Here is a 21,158-nt window from a genome sequence, read left to right on the forward strand (position 1 = left end):
ACGCACCAAGTGCTTTAACAAAGAAAGAGAATAGGTCTTAATTAGAAACCCACAACTTTGCAAGCAATTTAGCATAAATAAAATGTAAGCAGGCCTAAAAATGAGGAAGTCCATTAAAGACACAAAAATGTTAGCTATAGGGTAGTTTTAATAATAAATCAAGGTCAGACAATTTAAATGTGTTCTGATTGAATTAGGGCCACTTAGGGGTTAGGATGAAATACGGCAGTTGCATACAACACTATCTGGTTTAAACAATCCCTGATTTAGAGAAAGAAATCAAAGACCCCTTAAATAGAAAGGAGCATTCTTCAAGCAAGAGTCAGAACTGAATTACTGCAAGAATAAAGAATCCCAAATTCTTTGCCAAGTAACTTTCACTTTAGGTCTACTTTTTTTTTTTTAAGATTTTATTTATATATTTGAGAGAGGGAGTAGGAGAAAGAGTGCACATACACACACACAAGCAAGGGGGAGGGGCAAAGGGAGAGGAAGAAACAGACTCCCCACTGAATGGGGAGCTGGACAAGGGGCTCAATCCCAGGTCCCTGGGATCATGAACTGAGCCAAAGGCAGATGCTAAACTGACTGAGCCACCCAGGCGCCCAGCTCTACTTTCATTTCATATTATAGTACTATTGCATTTGAAATACTTTTACCATTTTTCCCCATCTATAGAGAAAATGTTTGCTTAATCATATAACTGGGGCAAGCAGCTTTGTTTCCATAGAAAAGCAATCCTATAGTTTTATTATATACTTACATAATAGAATTTGCCTCAAACTTGCAAAACAAAGCAGAGACACTGAATGAGATGATCCAGCTATAAGTATGGCTGATGATTTAGATACGAAGGCAGAAGCAAAGACGTGTATTTATAAATGTCCTTCACAAACACACCCATGCACAATTATTAATTTGCCAAAGTCCATGACAAAGAGAACCCCTAAGTGTTTATCTATCTCTAGATGAAGGTTTCTGTGAATACATCATTTTAGCCATGACAACCAGAACTCTACCTGTTGCCTACCAATGTTCATCTCATTTAAAAAAATGTTCCTCCCACATTTTTTTTTTCCAATGAATTCCTAAGGAATGAGCAAGCTTTTTGAGTTCTGAAAAGGCTACCTCTCAAAAGGAGTCCTGGATCATAATCTCTCAAAGTCTACAGACAGTCTGTGGATGGACCACCAGCCTCTAAGCTCATGGGGCATCAAGATGATTACTGGTTTAATCATGAACAAATGCCCAGTGCCCGGCACATACCTGATATGTATTAGGCACATAATAAATAATGATTTACTACCTGAACAAGCTGAATCTATTTAAAGATGAAATGTCCTAGTGTTTCAAATGCAGTAGGCTATAATGACAAAGAGCTGAGCTTTTTAAACCATAACTATCTGGATTGAAATCCCAATTCTACCTTCTGCTACCCTCGTCAACTTGAGTGGGTTATTTAACCTCCCATTTTTCAGTTTCTTATTTCTAAGATGGGGAAAATGACACTGCCTACTTCTTCTTGCTAATACATATCCTACCAAGAATTTGTGCCTGGCACATTGTAAACACCCAGTAAGTGCTGGCTATCATTTTATCAACCTTTGTTTAAGTCCGCAATACACAACAGCCCTTGTGCACCTTTAACTGAATTCCCACTCTGTCCAGACTCACTTGGGAAATCCACCAACTCTCAACTTACCCTTTCGGGTAAATGTGCCTGAAAAAAAACATGTCTGTTTAATCCATAATTCTTTTCTCATTGTCACAGTGCTCTCAGTTCTGTCCGTTATCACAAATGCAATTTTATCTCTCACAATGCACTATGTCTCCACCATTTCTCAAATGGTGAGACTTCTGTATCATGGGGACCAGTTCTCAACCCAGCTCCTTAAATTAGGAGCGTGAAGTTATTTTCTCCCTCAGGCCTGAGGCAATGCTAGCCCCTACCAGCCATCAGCACATCCTGGCAGCCAGAACATCAGACTTCATTAAAACACAGCCCTACCCCTCCTGCAACAAGGATGCTATGACTCCAACACAATTTGATTTATTTGCTTTGAATCTATGCTTTCTCTTTCAATCTCTCTCTCTCAGTCTGTCTGTCTGTCTGGCTGGCTAATTTTGTATCATTTTATTAGAACTGTCTGCATGAGACAATCCAGATAGTTTATATTTCATGAATTAGGAGAAAGAAAAAATATCCAGGCAGCCCCCATGATTATGGTGTCTCAATGTTGACCAGTAATCTTCCTTATCAAAAAAGTCCAATAAAATGATCCTATACTGCTTTAATGTTCTGATATTTTAATTTCTAAAGGCTTATTTAAGAGAGAGAGTGGAGGGGGAGGCAGCAGGAGAGAGACAATCTCCAGCAGACTGCACACCCACAGTGGCCAACACAGGCCTCAGTCTTCAAGACCCTGAGATCATGACCTGAGCTGAAATCAAGAGTTAGATGCTTAACCAAATAAGCCACCCAGGTTTCCCTAGTGTTCTGATATTTTAAAATGCATTTATCAAAGCACCTCCTGTGTGCCCAATACTGGTATATAAAAATGAATGGTATGGAGCTCTGTCCATTGATAAGAATACACGCCAGTGTTTGGAGAGAGGCATAGAGAGAGTAGCTTGGCAACTAAGATCTCTTCTCATAAAATTCAGTTGTCTCTTCTTGTTGGGAAGCCTTGGAGAAACTCTGACCAATGAAGTGATATCCAAGCAAAGACCTAAAAAATAAAGTAGATTTAACTGGGCAGAACCGTGGCTGATTAAGTTTCTAAGCAAAGGAAATAGGGTAAGCAAAGGGACAGAAACAGAGAACAAAAGGTTCATACTGGACTGAGAATTTAGAGTGGCTAGGAGTATGTACATTTCTTAGGCAAGAGATCCAGGGTCACCAACCACCCTCAAGTCTGCAAACAGATAACAACTTAAGTATCTTCATTCTCATGCCCCACTGCTCACATGCTCTCCAAGTTCCCAGATCAGGGGACAGCAAACCTTTATCAGAAAGCAGAAGAGGATAAATATTTTAGACTTTCTAGGCGATATGATCTCTGTCACCATTACTCAACTTTGTCATTTTATTTTCAACTTTGTCATTTTTGCACAAAAGCAGCCGTACACAATATGTAAATAAATGAGGGTTGGGTTCCAATAAAATACATCAAATCATTTTCAGGTGTCACAACTTCTTCTTTTAATTTTTCTCACCCATTTAAAAATATAAAAACTATTCTTATCTTGTGGGCCATGCACACTCAAGACTTGGGTCAGATATGGTTCATGGATCATAGTTTGCTAACCCTGACTTAAATAAATTACTTCAAATCCCACATGTAAAAGAAAGATAAATGAATCCTTCTCCCTCCAATGGTAATGTAAGTGCTGCTCCTTATGAATATTTCCAAGACCTACATTTATTTATTTGTTTATCTTCCAAGATTTTATTTAAATTCAAGTCAGTTAACATATAGTGTAGTATGGGTTTCAGGAGTAACATTTAGTGATTCCTCACTTACATGTAACACCCAATGCTCCTTGCAAGTGCCACCTTCCCTCCAGCAACCCCCAGCTTGTTCTCTACAGTTTTAAGAGCCTCTTATGGTTTTCCTCCCTCTCTGTATTTATTTTTTTTTATTTTTATTTTATTTTATTCTCCCTTTCCTTCCCTTATGCTCATCTGTTTTGTGTCTTAAATTCCACATGTGAGTGAAATCACATGGTATCATTCTCTGGCTGACTTGCTTCACTTAGCATAATACCGTCTAGTTCCAGCCTCACCATTGTAAATAACAAGATTTCATTCTTTTGCTGAGTAATATCCCATTCTCTCTCTCTATATATATACATATATATATATAGAGAGAGAGATTGATTGGTTGATTTAAGGATTTAGCAGCAAAGAGAGAGAAAGCAAATGTTCATCTTCCACACATTGGACATGCCATGAAAGGTATCTCCTAGAAGCAGGGGGGCTGTTCTTCCTCTCCAGTCCTTTTCTCCCTCAGGACAGTCCTTTCCTTCCCTAACAGTTCGCCAGTGTCTCAATCAGCATTCAGTAAGCAGTTAAGACTTGCTCAGAGCTACTGATTTAGAGTGTTTGAAAACAAAGTCCAGATCTGGGGGACATCTGAGATACTGCATTTTCTGAATTCTCATTTTGTTCTCAGGATGTGTTACTCTGATTTGGTACCTATGATACAGGGATGTACATCTTCATTGGGAAAGTTCTCTGGCAGTTTGTCAGGACTCCAATTTGCATAGCTACTTGCATAATATTAAATTTTCTATCTCTAAATATATATATGTATATGTGTACACACACACACACACACACATACACACATCCCACATCCTTTTTAACCACTCATCAGTCAATGGACATTTGGGCTCTTTTCATAATTTGGCTAGCATTGATAGTGCTGCTATAAATATTGGGGTGCATGTGCCCCTTCAAATCACTCCTTTTGTATCCTTTGGGTAAGTACCTAGTAGTGCAATAAGGTCCTAAGGTAATACTATTTTTAACTTTCTGAGGAAGCTCCTTCCTGTCTTCCGGAGTGGCTGCACCAGTTTGCATTCCCACCAACAGCATAAGAGGGAGTTCTTTCTCTGCGTCTTCACCGATATCTGTTTTAATTTTAGCCATTCTGACAGGCATGAGGTGGTATCTTATTATGGTTTGATTCGTAGTTCCCTGATGATGAGTGATATCGAGCATTTTTTCATGTGTCTGTCTGTGAGCCATTTGTATGACTTCTTTAGAGAAATGCCTGTTTGTGACAAGATCTACATTTAGGCTGAGCAAGAGGCACTTGGGTACTTCCACAGCTCATGAGTTTTAAAGGCAAATACAAATTTTTCCTTCTCCTTTCCCTAAGATTTTAATCTAATTGCAATGAGTATCAAGGAGAGTCTCATAGGAAATATGGCTTCAGTGACTGGTAGAAAACTGGTCCAGTCCATTCAAGCTGCTGTCACAAAATACCATGGACCGGGTGGCTTATGAACAGCAGACATTTCTTTCTTACAGTTCTGGAGTCCAGTGAGTTTAAGATCAAGACAATATAAAATCCAGTGTCTGGTAAAATCTACTTCTTGGTTCCATAGAGGACATCTTCTTATTCTGTCCTCACATGGTGGAAAGGGCAAGGGAGTTTCTTTTTCTTTCTTTCTTTTTTTTTTTAAGATTTTATTTATTTGACAGAGAGAGAGATCACAAGTAGGCAGAGAGGCAGGCAGAGAGAGAAGGGGAAGCAGGCTCCCCGCTGAGCAGGGAGCTCGACACGGGTCTCAATCCCAGGACCCTGGGATCATGACCTGAGCCAAAGGCAGAGGCTTTAACCCACTGAACCACCCAGGTGCCCCATCAAGGGAGTTTCTTAGGTCACTTTTATAAAGGCACTAATCCCATTCATGAGGGTTCCATCCTCATGACTGAATCACCTCCCAAAGGCGCTATCTGATAACACCACCATTTGGGGGGTTAGGCTTCTACACATGCATGGGGTCATCTTACTCTTCAGGGAGAGTCATTTGTACATCTCAAGTCATATTTATGATCAGCTGCAAAGCACATTCTCATTTCTGCCTGAAAATGGTGAAATCCCTGAGTCACTGTATTGACTACAGTAGCACAAAAAGTTGGGCAAAAATTCCTTAGTCATGATACCCCAAAGCCAGCTCTGAACCTTGTAACATCATCTTGAACCACAGTCTGATTTAGAGTCCCGTGCATAGAAAAGGTAGAATTCAAAGACCACGGAAATGTCCCTTCGGCCACTCATCGGCTGGTGAGCCAGTGTTGAGAGCACATGCTCCCTCTTGCCCAGGCTATGGCCTTTCCTCATCTGTTACCCCCTTTCCCTTTTTCCTTCTTTGTGTATAAGAAGGAAGAAAAGGGGCCAACCAATTAAAGGTGAAATCTATTCTTTGAGATTTTCCTATATATTTGTATATGTTCTGCTTCCTACTTACAAGACACACTAGTTCAGTATTCATAACACTGGCATACAATACTCTGTGACATACTCTCACTGCCTTGAACCATTCTGCAATCCTCAAAGGTGATCACCCAGCCCATCCTAATGTACCCAGTTCCCCACGCTGATTTGGAAGCACATCCAAGAAAACGGCAGAAACCCCCATCTTTAACTCTTTAAAAGCAGAAACATACAGAATAACTGAGGGGAAAATCCCATCTTTGCTGAATCAAATTCTCCTGTGAATAGAGACGATAGCAATAAGATGTGTGTGTGTGCAACTGTGCACATGCTTGCACAAGCATAAATGAGAATGCAAAGATTCAGGGAAAACCTTTGCCCCTTTGGGAAAATCAGGTTCTTTTGGACAGTGTGAAGTCAAGAACTTAATAGGACTTTTTAAACTAGAGAGTCCAATCTGATATTTAAACATACCATAAGCCTTGGTTCCAAATATCTTGGGCAATGAGATGATAGAGAATACCACCCCTGGCCACAGCCTGTTGACTATGCTAGCAACCTAAAATGAATCCGAGGCCTACGATTGGGGGAGTTTAAAATAGGCAGGAGTGGCCTTTCCTCCTGTCCGGTCCTATTCTGTCTGTGAAACCCCTCGTCTTGTATAAAGACCAGCTTAAATGTCACCTCCCTTTAAAGCCTTGCCTCCCACTCTCAGGAAAAAATTAGTTGTTCCCGCTCATCTTTGCTCCCATAGCACTTTACACAAAACTCTATTACAGCTATTATGCACTTATCATACTAAATTGCAATTTATCTGTTTATGTGTCTGTCTGTTTCCACCAGAATACGCACCCTCAAGGGTAAAGGTCGGGTCGTGTTCATCTTTGTATTCTCAGCACTCAGCACAGTGCTGACACAACAGCCACTTAAAACATGTTTTAGTATTTTTATTATTAAAGAAATGCATGCCCATGTTAAAAATTCAAAACAGCACAGGCTGGTATAAAAGGAAAGGTTAAAAGTCGCCTTTCCACCATCCAGACCACCAGTTCCATTTCCCACAGGAAATCACGCTTAAGATGTGCTTAAAAATGTATCATCACTACATGCACCCCTTCCACCCCACACCCAACTAACCAACAGGCATGGCTCTCAAAGCTGTCACACAGGTAAGATTGGCCGCCTCTACTGACAACACAGCAGGGCTGGGTGTGAGCCCCTCGCCCACAGGGTAACAGTCAGGGAAGTGCTTGCTGTTGCTACAGGACAAGGTGCCATCAGACTAGGACTCCTGTTCTACTTTGCCATCTTGGAGTTTAGAGCGAGTTCTCTCCACTCACTAACACATTTCCTCTCTATTTCATCTCTTGCTCTTTTTCTCTGATCTACTCTAGAGCTTCCATGCTTCTTTTGTAATTCTGTCTTTTTTGTCTCTCCATCAGCCTCTCTCTGTCTCTGGTCTGTCTATCTCTTGCCTCATCTTATCTTTATCCTCCTCCCTCTTGGTCTACCTCTGCTGTCTCTGTCTTGCTCTCCGTCTCTTCTTGCCTCTGCCAGGATCTCATACTGTCTCTCTCTCTCCCTCTTCTTTCTTGCTCACCAGCTCTCTGCTTCTACCGTCTCTCTGGCTCATTCCTATGTTTCTCTCTCTCTCTCTCTTTCTCTTTGTTCTGGAGATGTTCTTCCACTCAGCTCTCACAATCAGGGACCACCCTTACAGCAATATCTAACATTCTACTTCTGAGAGTAGAGATGTAAGTGTTGGACATCAGTGCTTAAGCCACTGTGAGCATATGGAGATGAAGAGGGACTGACACATCTGTCACGTACGCACTCATACGTACATATATGATTTAGAGATGGAGACAGAGCTCAAGACAGAGACTAAGATTTAAAATGAAATACATGCTCTTTTATTGGAGACTGGAGGCTACTAGAATTTCTGGAAAGGGTTATCAATCAGGTCGGTGAAATTACCTCCAGATCTCTGTCTCTCTGGAATCAGCAACGGGAACGGTAAACAAAAGACCTGGTAGCCCCTGCTGCTGCTCACTGTCACCAGAAGAGAGAAACAGAGTGATCTTGCTGCTTTACAAAAACCCGGGGCCCTAGCTCTCTCCCAGAAACAGTGATTAGAAGCAAATCAGGCAACCTGAACATGGGCTCTTTGTTTAGTTCAGTTGCCTAGAATTGGGTTCTAATGAGGCCAAGTTCAAAATCTTGCCTGCTCTCTCTTGTTTTGTCTTCTTTCATTTTTCAAATAACTTTTAAAAATAACTCAAGCAATGCATGTTTATTGAGAAAAAACAACAGGGAAACTATGGACAAGTGGAAAACATCACCTACAAACCCAACATGCATTATAATCACAGGTGAACGTTTCAAATCCTACCCTTCCTTCTTCTTCTTCTTTTTTTAAATGAAAGGGGTATTTTATAGTATTTAATAAAATTTTTAAAAATATTGAGTCCCTTCCATGTCCAGGTATATTTCTAGGGGGTTGAGATATTGATGGAATACAGACCAAAACCCACTGACGGGGGCACCTGGGTGGCTCAGTGGGTTAAAGCCTCTGCCTTCGGCTCAGGTCATGATCTCAGGGTCCTGGTATCGAGCCCCACATCAGCCTCTCTGCTCAGCAGGCAGCCTGCTTCCTCCTCTCTCTCTGCCTGCCTCTCTGCCTACTTGTGATCTCTGTCTGTCAAATAAATAAATAAAACCTTAAAACAAACAAACAAACACCCTCTGACTTCATGTGGTTTATATTTGTACTATTTTTTAATCTATTTTTTCTCTTTCTAGTATTTTGTGGAGGGGGTCCCAATTCAATGTATATTTTACATAAGCAATCTTTTAGTGATCATGGGATAAGATCATGGGTTGTTTGTTCTAAGTGAAAAGCCATTTTCCCCATGGAAAGAGCAAATAAAACACTGTAGTTGCTAAGGGTTGGTGGCCTCAAAATGTGCCACTTTGGAGTGTAGATTATTTCAAGCTGAAAATAATCAAAGCCCAAAAGATTTGGGAGGAATTTTTGACCTTCCCCCAACTGCTAAAAAGAACTTAGATGGAGGACCTGCTCAGGAAGGGTGCTATCGCCATAGACAACTACAATATAACATGAACTAGGTGTGGGAGACAGGGAGGAACGTAGTGAAGTCTTTATTAAAATTCCTCTCTGTGTCCCATTGTTTCTGTAGGGTCCAGAAAACATTTTGCTTCCCAAACGTTTGTTCTTTTTCATCTTCCCCAAAATTGTCCTCTTCCCCTTTCAAGTCTCAGACCTATACCCTTTCTCCTTACTTGAGAATGACATACATACCCATTTTGCTTTACTATCTTTGGAATGTCATGCTTATGTGGATTCCCTACACACAAGAATTAAATTTTTTTCTGTTACTCTGTCTCCTGTCAATTTAATCTTTTAAGCAGCTAGTTGAACTTTTTAGTTTTAAAGATTTTATTTATTTATTAGAGAGAAAGAGAGTGTGCACAAAAGCAGGGGGAGGTTCAGAGGGAGAGGGAGAAGTAGACTCCCTACTGAACCAAAGAATGGACTCCATTCCAGGACCCCAGATCATGACCTGAGCCAAAGGCAGACACTTAGCAAACTGAGCCACATAAGTGCTATCCCCAGCTAGAAGAACTTTGAAGGATAGAGAAAAATGTTCCCCCCTTCAAAATAGCAAATATGTAATAAGCAAGTTGTGAGATGGTGATTTATAATAAGAAATGTATATTTTATTTTCATTTCATCTCTGGCACCAAGCTCCCAAACCCAAGCTCCATAAAACCCAAAAGGACAGGGTTCCAAAAGATCCTAGGTTGGTAAACATGTGAAGATTCAGGGACAGCATGCTCCGAGAGAGTACCATGTCCTTTCCCCATACCTTGCTCAAGGTATCATCTTGCTCATCTCTCCCATCTGGCTATTCCTGAGTTATATCCTTTTGTAAGAAACTGGCAATTTAATAAGTAAAACATTTCTCTTAAGTTCTGTAAACTGCTCTAGCGAATTACTCAAAGCCAAGGAAAGAGTCATTGGAACTTCTAAGCTATAGCTGCTTGGTCCAAAGCACAGGAGATCCTCTGGCATCTGAATTTGGGAGATGAGGGATGGAAGTCCTGTGGGACTGAGTCCTCAGCTGGTGAAATCTGATGCCATCTCTGGGTAGATCGTGCCAAAACCGAGTTGAATTATAGACATGCAGAGGCTGTCAGAGAATTGCTTATTGGTATGGACCACCCCCCCCCGCCCACATCCCAATACACACACACACACACACAGTGGAAATTAGGTCCAGAGCCCTATTACAACCATCATGTGCAAATGGCTGGAGACATTGAGGGGGATGACAGAAAGAGTAAGACAGAGTCCTGGCCTCATGATAAGAAAATGGAACTGGAATGGAAGAATGTAAATGCAGAAACAGAAGCAATATCAAAAGCAACATATTAGAAACACCATTTAGTAGGTCATACTTGAGCATTAAATATTCTAGTATTAACAGGAACAAAATAATGGTGGTCATGGTGATGATGATGATAACAGTTAACCTTTAGTGATTGCTGGCTACGTGCCACATACCACTTCCAACATTTTTATATCTACTGTCTCCTTTAACCATTAAGAAATCCTGTAAAAGTATACTGTCATTATTGCCATTTTTCAGCTGAGAAAACTAAGGCACAGAACCACAAAGCTAATTGTGCAAGTTCACATATCTAGTAGATAGGGGAGCAAGAATTCAACCCCATTGCAAAACACTGTGTGCTAGTTAAAATAGTGTAGGCTTTCAGTCACTGAAGACATGGTTTACTCATGGTCATATGGACATTCAGGAAAGAAACTGCCTAGAATATATCCAATGATAAAAGTATCACCAGGAAAGTGTCATCTTCTTCTGACTGGGGACCTGTGCTCTCCCCTGTAACTGCCTCTCATTCTCCTATACTACGTCATACCAGGTCTTCATCCCTGTGGTCATGGTTTCCATGGAGAAGCTGATAAAAGCTGTGGGCTTTAGTTTGCTATGGGGAAAAGTGAAGCCTACTGATACTTATACACTGTGATAATGCAAGGGGTTCATGGACCAAAATTCACAAATGAATTTTAGGGAAATGACTTTCGATCTTTATAGAGAGTTCCAAGGGAATTTGCAAAATAAGGTTTCCTAGTCCCCATCAACAGATTTAAAAGCAGGCCCCGTGAGGACAATCTTTGAGAAGTGCTAATCGAGGTGCCCATGGCTACCCGATTTTGGATTCTCCCATTAACTCAGCAAAATGTAAGTCAGGGTAAATAGGTTACAGATGGGTTTCCTTCTTTCTTTTTCTTTCTTTTTTGTTTTTATTTTAAGATTTTATTTATTTATTTGATTGAGAAAGAGACAGTGAAAGAGGGAACACAAGCAGAGGGAGAAACAGGCCTCCCACTGAGCAGGGAGCCCATGCAGGGCTCCATCCCAAGACCCTGGGATCATGACCTGAGCCAAAGGCAGATGCTTAATGACGGAGCCATCCAGGTGCCCCTATAGAGAGGTTTCTAAGCAGGAGACAACCATGCCTAAAAAGCCTTTTCTACCCCTTTAATGGTTCTTTATCAAGAGTATATTTTGGGGGGCACCTGGGAGGCTCAGTAGATTAAGTGTCTGCCTTCAGCTCAGGTATGATCTCAAGGTCCTAGAACTGAGCCCCCAGTCGGGTGCCCTGCTCAGTGGGGAGTCTGCTTTTCCTCTCTATCTGCTCCTCCCCTCCACTTGTGCACACGGGCTCTCTCTCTCTCTAATATGTTTTCAAGAGTGTATTTTGGGAAGTGCTAAGGGGAAGATCTTTTGCTTTTAACCCACCCAACTGTCCCCCAAAGAGGCTGAAGTAGAAGGATCTATGGCCCACAGTTTTGTGTCCCAATAGCCTCTGCTACTCTGGTTAGAGGAAGATGACTAGAAGCATCAATCCATTGGCTTCAGGGCACAACATGATTAGTTGGTGGTTGGATAACATCATTCTTGTTAGCAGTTTCTTTAGAAAGCATACAAGTTGCCCACACTGCCACTCTTGGTTCATTAGCCAGCAGGGAGAAACCAAATAGCACATCCCACACATCCTCCCAGAATAACAAGGAGACACATATTAATAACCCCAGGAGAGCCACTCATGGGGACGGAGGGCCCTTAGGGCTTTGATCAAGTTCCACCACAAAGCAGCTTATTACCAAGTAAAATGTATCAGGCTAGTGCCCTGAGATTGGGATAGGACAGAGAAAACCCTGAGGGGAGGTGCCCGTGCTAGGAGTTCCCCTAGGACCTCTCTGCACTGACTTGTGAGGGACTCACTAAAGAAACCCAGAGCTGACCCCTTACCAAAGGTCAATGTGATCAAAGAGAAAAAGCTTTGGAGCCAGAAAGGGCAAAAATCAAATTCCAGCTGTGCCACCCTCTGGCTGGGTGACCTTGGGTAAGTTCCTTGAGCCATGACTTCCACAACTTGGGAATGAGGATAATAATACCTCATTTGCATTATGACGGTGGTAGGATGGAGTGAAATAATGTGAGGCTCTAGAATATACTTCCAGGGAAGCTGCTCACTAAACTGGTGGTTATTTATATTATTGTGAAGAGGGGCTTCTATTATAATCAATATACCTTATCTGGCTGTAGAGAGCTCTCAGGGTGTGTAGCAAATTCGCCTTTGCTCATATTCCCATCCCCACCTCCAAAGTCAGAAGGAGTAGAAAAGGCACTAGTTGGTAAGTCAATTACAATCTATGAGCGAATAAAATCCATGAGTTTCAAAAGGCACCCTTCAGTCTGACTACTGCTGCTCCCAAATGTTGACACGCTAGGTTCCCTTGACTAAGACCATACTTAATATTATTTTAAACGACATTTCCTCTGCGTCAGACAATTAGGAGGGAAAGAGGTGACAATTTCCCCCTGCTCCCAAGCCCCTGTTGCAACTAGCTCAGTCATAAGTTACTTGACCTCTGAAGTCCATTAGCCACGGAAGATGGTCTTTTGCCAGAGACCTAGCTTGCAGAAAGTCCCATCATCGCTTTTAAAGGTTCCCTTTGAAAGGTTTAAACAATGCCAAGATCATGACTTTTGATAAGGCCACTTGCTCTGAGTAGCTGAGCCTAGAACTCAGGAGTTCTGCGGCCAATTTCCACACTTCTTCCCACATCGGCAAGCATCATGGACACACGTGCACAGGCTTCAGGAAAACTGAGAGACTCGGATGCAGCTGTTCTAACTCTTGACTGTGGAAAGCCAGCAGTGGGCCAAACCAATCAGTCATAGAGTGTGACTAAGCATTGTTGACCCTCTTCTTCCACTAAGTGACCTGCTTAGCAGCAATGCCTTGATTTCCCTACCTGAGAAATGTAGATGATATTTGCCTTTCTTACCTCATAGGTCTCTGTTGAAAAGAAAGAAAGAAAGGAAAAAAAAAAAAAAACCCCGAGGTAGGGGAAATAATATTCCAATCTTGAAAGCTGAAGCATTTTGCAAAGGAAATGGCTATAACTGATCTGAAGTGCTGTAACAACATTCAGGAGTGCCGCAGAAACAGACACAGTATCTTTTATACACATGGAAAGTTTCATGTGGGATTTCCTACAGAACACGCATGTCCTTTTTCTCTCTACTTACCTTTTAGAAGAGGTTCTGTTCTTTCCTTATAAACCTTGCACAGTAAGATTCCACCTTCGTTTCTTGCCAACCACTTGACGACTCCATTCATCCCCCCTTGAGCAGAGCACACCCCCTTCCCAAGTAACCATTCCAATGCCATAGCACCAGGCCCCCGTCACGCTGACCACGCCTACTCCCTGCCATCCCCACTGGCCATGACAGCAACGCCATTTTGGCTAGTTTCCTTCCTACGACACACAGATGCATTCTCCACCCTTTTGAGCCAGACATATAGAATGGCAATTGAGACATATACAAAGACAGGACAAATATTTTACATACGTTTAGTGATTTAACACCAGCTGGCCAGGGGCCAAATTAATTTACCTTCTGGGCAGCCTAGCCCTTGATATTTCTGACCAAGGACTTAAAAGAAAGCCCTTTGGAGAAAACTGTGTGTGGCAAATGTCTAGGTTAAAAAAAAAAAGAAAAAAGAAAAAAAGAAAAAAGAAACAATGATGTCTCCAGCTGAGACTTAATGTGCAAATAAAGGCAATAAACACAGTCACATCTCTAAGTGACCACACTGGTCTTATTTTCTTTCTGGGCTTAGAATATACCCCAAACCGCTAGAAGATGAATGTGTGTATTTTTGCTTAAGGAGTATTTTTTTAAATGGCTTCTAAGATATAAACTTCAGTTAAACGTAATTTAAATTTAATGGAGGCTGATTTCTTGGAATACACAGTAATTTATACATCTCTACCCTTGACCTTCAGTCACACTACCCATTTCAGCTCAAAATATCCTTGTAATAATCTCCGTCTCCAGATCCAAATATTCTCTCCATTTCAAGGTTCACTTAAAGCACCTGCTGTGCAATGAAGTCTGAAGACCACCCCAGTTTGCAGAGGTCTGGTCCTCTTCTGAACCTCTACAGCACACTAGGCTCCCAGAGGACACTTAGTCTCTCTGCTGTCTCTTCCTCTTCAGAGGATTCTTGGAGCACAAGACAGAAAGCACTTTGAGGGCGCGTATTATTTCTTTTCACCTTTGTGCATCCTTCTACATATATCTCTATTATCAGTGTCTAACTATTAAGACTCAATACATATTTGTAGAATTAAAAGTAAATTATGATAATTTGTGTAAGCTTCTTAGCATGATGCTGCCACCTGACAATCTCTCCTGGAAGATGAGCAATTATTCTTCTAAATTACTAAATAATTATTCAACAAATCTGTCCATCAGCTTTTGTACCTTAGTCTATGAGTTTTGAGGGTCCTCCATAAAAGGATGTGGAGAGAGTTCCCAGAGTCAACATTCATGTCGTTTTCCTCTAGAAAACCCCATTAAATATCTTAAGAGCAGCTAACTTCCCAATTTCATAGGAAGCATTTTTTTTTTATCCAAAGATACAAAATTCCTTTACATGAAGATGTGATACAATAAACTTAATAAATTAGGTTTTGCTGCAAACCCTTGTTGAAATGAATGCCTGCTTGGATCTCAAATGTTTTGATGTCCTATAAATAGAATATGCACATGAATCATGGGAAGAGAAGGGATCATGTGAGATGAAAGGCTTGCTCCTTGTAGGTCACGGGTATAGATCATTGCGTCATCTGTGCATTCCCAACACTCCCAGTGTACTTCACTTAAATGCAGTAGGTGCATAACACCTCCACACTGAACAAACTACCGAGCTCATTTTAACCCCTATTTCTGTGGTGTTCTAGTCTATTTGTATCATTTATGAAATAGAGGCCACATAATTTTAACAGGACACGTGATGACTGCATATTTAACTGTTGTACACAGTCCGAACTATAACCCGGGACTCTTATCTGCCAGTAGAGAATGATTTCTGCAACTAAAAGAACAAGTAGCATTTATTAAGCACTTATTGTATACCAACCACTCCACATACATGATGTCAAATGTTCAGGAAGAGCCTGTAAATGATACAGTATCCCCATATTTTAGTCCAGGAAGGTGGAACTCAAAGAATTTAAGTGTCTTGTTCAAGGCAGAGTGTGGTAAGCAGGAGAGTTAACATTCAACTCAAATTTGTCTGCTTCCGTGTCACACCACATTAACATTCGTGAATAGCAGAAAGCACTAATCAGAGAAGGAACTATGTGGGCTTGTTAGAGAAAGCTAAAATCGTTCATCATTTCACTTTAATAAAAAGGTCAGGAATATGTTTAAATGTACAGTCAAAGCAAGTGTTTACGTGCAGCCTCTCTCTAAAAGCCGGTTTGTCGGTCACTTAGAAAAGGAAGCAAAGGAATCTGTTCCTGAAGAACACCAGATCTGAGAGCTGAATGATGGCAGGTTACCTCGTGCTCAATGAATCACCAGGTGCGGATTCCACGTCTCACTAAAGATGAAGAAGGAGGCGGATAAGAGAACAACCAAATCACTACTTAAGGTAAAGAGTGCAACGTGACAGGCACATGCGAAAGCCCTTGCTTCTCTACAAGGAGATGGAGTTCCCAGTAAGACTGTGTTCTCCTCCAGCGTCATCAGATATGAACCCCAAGAGAGGACCACTTAAAATACTGACTACAAGAGGTCTGAGTTCTTTTGTTCTACCTGAAAGTCTTTAAGGTCAGTCATTCTGGGAGCTTGGGGTCCCCGTGCCTATATGCCACTGACCTTTGGTACCATCTCAGTACGGTGGTTAGCTTCCAGAGCCTCAGGTTTCTTCTCTATGTAATGAGGAGAAGGATATCTACGGATATATTTTTGGGAAAATTAAGTGAGATGCTGGTACATAAGGCATGTACGCAAAACCTGACCCAAGCTGGGACTCAGTTTATTCACGAAGACTGGATGGTAAATGTCAGGTCCCAGAACAGCGAAAGGCAAAGAGGCACATGGAAATCAACCAGATCATCGTGGTCCACGCAGATGTAGCATTCGAGTATCACAATGGCCACATAGTAAAAGCCTCTGTTAACAAACCTTCTGACACTATTTTCAGTGAGAAAGGGACAAGGCAGTGAACTGAAATAGTCAAATTGACTCCAGCATAAAAATATGAAAAAATAGATACTAACATTTGCCACTCACCTGTTACCGAACAAGGGTTTTATAAGGGTTAATAAGTGTAGCACTTTGCAGTTTCTTGGAAATAAAGAATAAACACATGCCCCATCACACATGCATATATAGACAAATATGTATTTTAACAAACTAAGGATTACTGGATAAATTTAGATCAGGGCACAGCATGCCTAGCATGAGTAGGGTAGGAACAATATGTTCTTGCTTACGACACCAAGCTTATGACAAATGATTCATACCCAGCACCTTTCATGCCAAAAGATCTCCCCAGGTGTTCCACCAACTCTAGCAACACTTTCCATCAAGCTAGACTGCGGTACAGAGGAATCACATCACTCCCACAGATGAGGCATGTCTTTACACAACTGCACAAGTCCAACAGCGGAGGGGGCAGGAAGAAGGGAAGGAGGCGAGAGAAACCTCCAGAATTCCTCACAAGTTTGACAGGCAGCCTATAATTACCACACGTTTACACCTTTAATGCAGGTGTTATTGTAATCAGAAACCCTACCGCACAAGGCTTTACCTAAAGGTGAGACAGGTTCCAGAGGATGTGTATTGCCTGTGGCCCTGAGCGGGTCAGGGGGCAGATTTACAGGGGGACTGGCATCTACATGTGAAGAAAATGAGAGCCCCATAGTGTTCTCAGGTTTTAATTGGTGGATTTCTCGCTCTGGGGAGACGTGAAGTGCTGGAGAGTTCCAGACAGGTGTACCACACTTGGCAATCACAACATGCTTACGTGGAACCTGGCACGTCATTAACTGGCAACGGCCCCCACTTTGGGGATGAGGAAATTCGCACTCAATTTGCCAAGATCAAACCACAGATAAAGAGAACTAGAACTCAAGTCTCCACACTGCTTTTCCCAACAGAGTTGCCCAGAAAAGTTTGTTCTGCCTTCTTTCCCTTAAAAACAATTGTTAAACTTTGTCTCTCCTATGAATCTGGGCCAGCTTTGTTTTGTGGAACCTGGATTAAAACCGTAGCTCTTCCTCTATGATCTGTATATATATGCTAAAAAACAGACAAGCCCACAATTTGTGTGTAAGTAGACAGGAATGCAGAACAGGGGGGTTCCTTACAGAATTAAAAACTTCAAAGGATAGAAATCTCCCTAGCAATGTGAGTGTTCAAACCTTTCACATGTACTACCTTGATTATCTGCTACTTTAGTTCAGACATCCCTGCGTGTTGCCCATCCAAGCCCTGACCCTAATAAGCCAGACTATGCTTATGAACATCATCTTTAAAAAAAAAAAAAAAAAACCGGCTGGCAGTGCTTGGCGCCATTTCTTAAATGGAGTTTAATATTTGCCAAAGATGTACTCTCCTTTTCCAGCTCTTTCCAAGATCTTTCAAGAGATGAACTAAAGTAAAGGTCTCATGGGTGAGTGATATTTTACAGCTCAAATTACATTAAAAGCCAGAAATATTTTGAGTCCAATATCCTTTACTTCTTGATACAACAAGATATAATATGTTTGATGTGTTTAAAATCTCCCCTTAAAGCCAGAAGCTTTGAGTTAATCACTTAAAGCAGTGTGAAAGTTATTCATTCGGTTTAAGAAGATTCAAGTTCAAATTGGGGGATTAATTTTAGTGGTTATGACACGAAAGGTATGATAGTTACGGTGAGAAATGAGGGCAAGGGTCTCCAGAACTTGAATGGAAAGAATATCAGCTTCAATTATTTGATTAAACCATTCCTGAGAACCGTAGAAAACCACAACCTCAGTCATGAGAGCCAAATTGTAGGGAAAACCTTACCGATGTCCTCAGGACAGAGACACCAATGCAAAATACTGTTTATCCTGGTTTGTCCTAATACAATTTATATCTATATAATCAAAGAACTCATAGTAACAGACAATTATTTTACAACATTCACGACTTTCATTAAAAAGCTGACAATGAGCACAGCTCACTGAAGTGGCGCTTCCCTGGGAAGGTTTCTGGCAATGACATCACAACTGAAAACAATTTGAAAGATACCAGGCTGCATCGACTGTGCATATTAAAAATACTACGATCTCAATAACCCGATGGAAGCTAAAACTGATTTTTTTCCCCCTTTTACCCATCCTTGGTTTTCACGTTCTTCTTGTCTGCTTAATGACAGCTCAGAGAACTTTCCACACTTTTAAGTCATCTTCACTTATTACCGTCAAAGCTGGATCTTTACTATTTCAGCTCAATGAAGTTTTTCCAGGTGCAGTTTAAGCTGGAAGAGCTACCCCAGATTCCAGACATGCAGGGTTTTCCAAAAATCTAAAACCGCCCCTGATGTGGCCAGAGCTCACAGTCTCTCACCCACTCTCCCCAGTGTGACCCTCCTGGAATCCAGCAATCCTCCTGGTCCCTTCATAAAAGAAGGGCTAAGTCTTTATTCTCTTCTCTAGAGGAGGTCAGGCAATGGGGAAGAACAGGGGGTTGTTGTCACTGCGATATATCTGATCTTCCTGGGACTGATCATTCCGGAGAACAACCACGCATTCACAGGCTGGAAAGCCCCAGCTCTCAAAACACACTGACTGGTGCTGTTAGAAGATGCTAGAGAGTTCCCGTCCTGAAACTTGCATCCACTTGGTCCTCAGAAACAGAGAATGCATTAAGGGCACCTTAGTGTGCACTGCATATCTCTTCCCTTCTGGGGAAGAGGGGGTTAGAAGCTTTGCAGAAAAATTAAAAGCTTCCACATAAAGTCTTCTTGATCTTACTTGTGCTCACCCATAAGTCTAGCAAGTAAAAGGAAAGTCACTTAAAGGAATGTCATCCTGCCTGGAAATTTAACCCATTCACCTCAACATTCAGAATCCTTAACCCCCTCTGCCTGTCTTCAGCTCTGTTCCTACACCAATGAGACCAGGAAACAGGGATTTGCCTACCCAGTGTGAAGCTTTTGGGGGGTTTTGAGAGGACTCTGACGGTGTCACGGGTCTCCGGTCTCCCCAGAGGTGACATTAACTCCTAGGGGAGGTGGGCAGGGAAGACTTTAGTTTGCAGCTTCTCGCAAGTCCAGAAACCTCATTTCCCTCAATCCTCCATCAGAACACACGGCCTGTTTTAACCCTTTCCACCTTTCACCCCTTGCCCTCAGTCCCCGTCTACTCACACTGCTGTTGTGGCCAGACCAGTGGACCATGGCTTGGTTGTGTGCGGAGTCGCCTGTCAGCGCGAACGTGGTGCTGGTCAGTCTCAGCTCCTCCATCCGGAAGCGAGTGGCTTTGTCCGGGTCCCGCTCCAAAGTCCCAGGCTCCGGCTGCCCTCCGTCCCTTAGCACCCCCCGGGGGCTTCGACTCGCGCCCTCTCCCCGTTCTGCCTTGCCGGGATCCGCTTCGCTCCGTCTCCGCCGGCCAGAGCGTGGGGCGACCGCCACGGACGCCCCGGTGCGGGGGGCCCGCTCCAGGGACAGCGCTCGGTCTCCGGGGGCCACTGCGAACAGGGGGCGCCCGAGGAGGGGCAGGGGCGTGGCAGCAGCTCTGCCTCGCGGCCCCTGGCGAAGGAAGCCCCCTGGGGTCGGAGCCCAGCGTCGGGCCGAGCCGGGGGGCAGCTGGGGGCAGCAGGAGCCGCCGCCGCAGGCGCCCGGGACGCAGAGGACCAAGAGCCCCGCGCCGGCGAGGAGCGCGCTCAGCCGGGCCGGGGAGCCGCCGGCGGCGCCAACTTTTCCCATCGCGGGATCGGAGAGCGGCGAGCGGAGAAGGAGCCGGAGCGGAGGCGGCGGCGCGGGGCTCTCCGCCGGCCGGCTGCGGGGGGGCAGGCGCTCAGGACCCCAACTCCATCCAAGTTGGGCCGCGGCGGGGGCGGGCGGAGGCGGCGCGGGGCAGGTGGCGGCCGCTCGCCCAGGCTGGGCTGGTGCCGAGCGCGGCTTCGGACCGAGCGAGCCGCCGCCACGCGGGGGTGGAGCTGAACTGAAGTCACGGGCGGAGCGGGCGCTGGCGCGCTGGCGGGCGACGCGGGAGGGAGGGCGGGAGCTGCCGGGGCTCCGGGCGCCGCGTCCCGCTGCCGAGCTGCGCCGCGCGGGTGGCTGCGGGGACTGGATGCGTCGCCGACCCTCCCCTTGGGCTCGCGGGCGCTGCCGCCGCCCGCTCTGCGCCCCCGCGGCCGCGGTCTCGGCTCTCCGCGCGGCGCCCGCACGCCCCTCCCGTGGGGGCGGCCAGCCGGAGCTCGCCGAGCGCTCGCTGTGTTGGGGACTTCCTATTCCTGTTTTATTGTTTCTGCCAGTCTCCGCCGCCGTTTCCTCCCCCCCCACCCCAGCCCGCCCCCTCCCAGTCTCTTCCAGTTTAGACGATAAGGTTGGGTGGGCGCCTGGTCTTTCCCTCCCGGGTCTCCGCGAGTTGGCGTCTTGACCTTAGCTTAAGCGGAGCCTGCGTGCCCCAGCTTGGGGGAGATCCCAGGAAGGCAACAGCAGAGAATGATGTAATTAAATGTGTGTGTGTGTGTGTGTGTGTGTGTGTGAGAGAGAGAGAGAGAGAGAGAGAGAGAGGGAGAGAGAGAGAAGGAGAGA

The 21,158-nt window shown here is 43.7% G+C and overlaps 1 protein-coding gene across 4 annotated transcripts in view; it reads right to left on the reverse strand.

The window, feature by feature from the left end:
- Positions 1 to 20,429, reverse strand: part of SORCS1 (sortilin related VPS10 domain containing receptor 1) — a 505,841-nt gene extending 485,412 nt beyond the window's left edge. For all 4 annotated transcript variants that reach the window (XM_082714247.1, XM_082714246.1, XM_082714244.1 and 1 more), the window contains exon 1: positions 19,767 to 20,429. In XM_082714247.1, the coding sequence (XP_082570373.1) occupies positions 19,767 to 20,324 (558 nt within the window). In that variant the 5' untranslated portion in view covers positions 20,325 to 20,429. The remainder of the gene's footprint in view (positions 1 to 19,766) is intronic.
- Positions 20,430 to 21,158: the final 729 nt, after the last annotated feature.

This window comes from Mustela nivalis (genome assembly GCF_964662115.1).
Source record: "Mustela nivalis genome assembly, chromosome: 2".
Classification (NCBI taxonomy): domain Eukaryota; kingdom Metazoa; phylum Chordata; class Mammalia; order Carnivora; family Mustelidae; genus Mustela; species Mustela nivalis.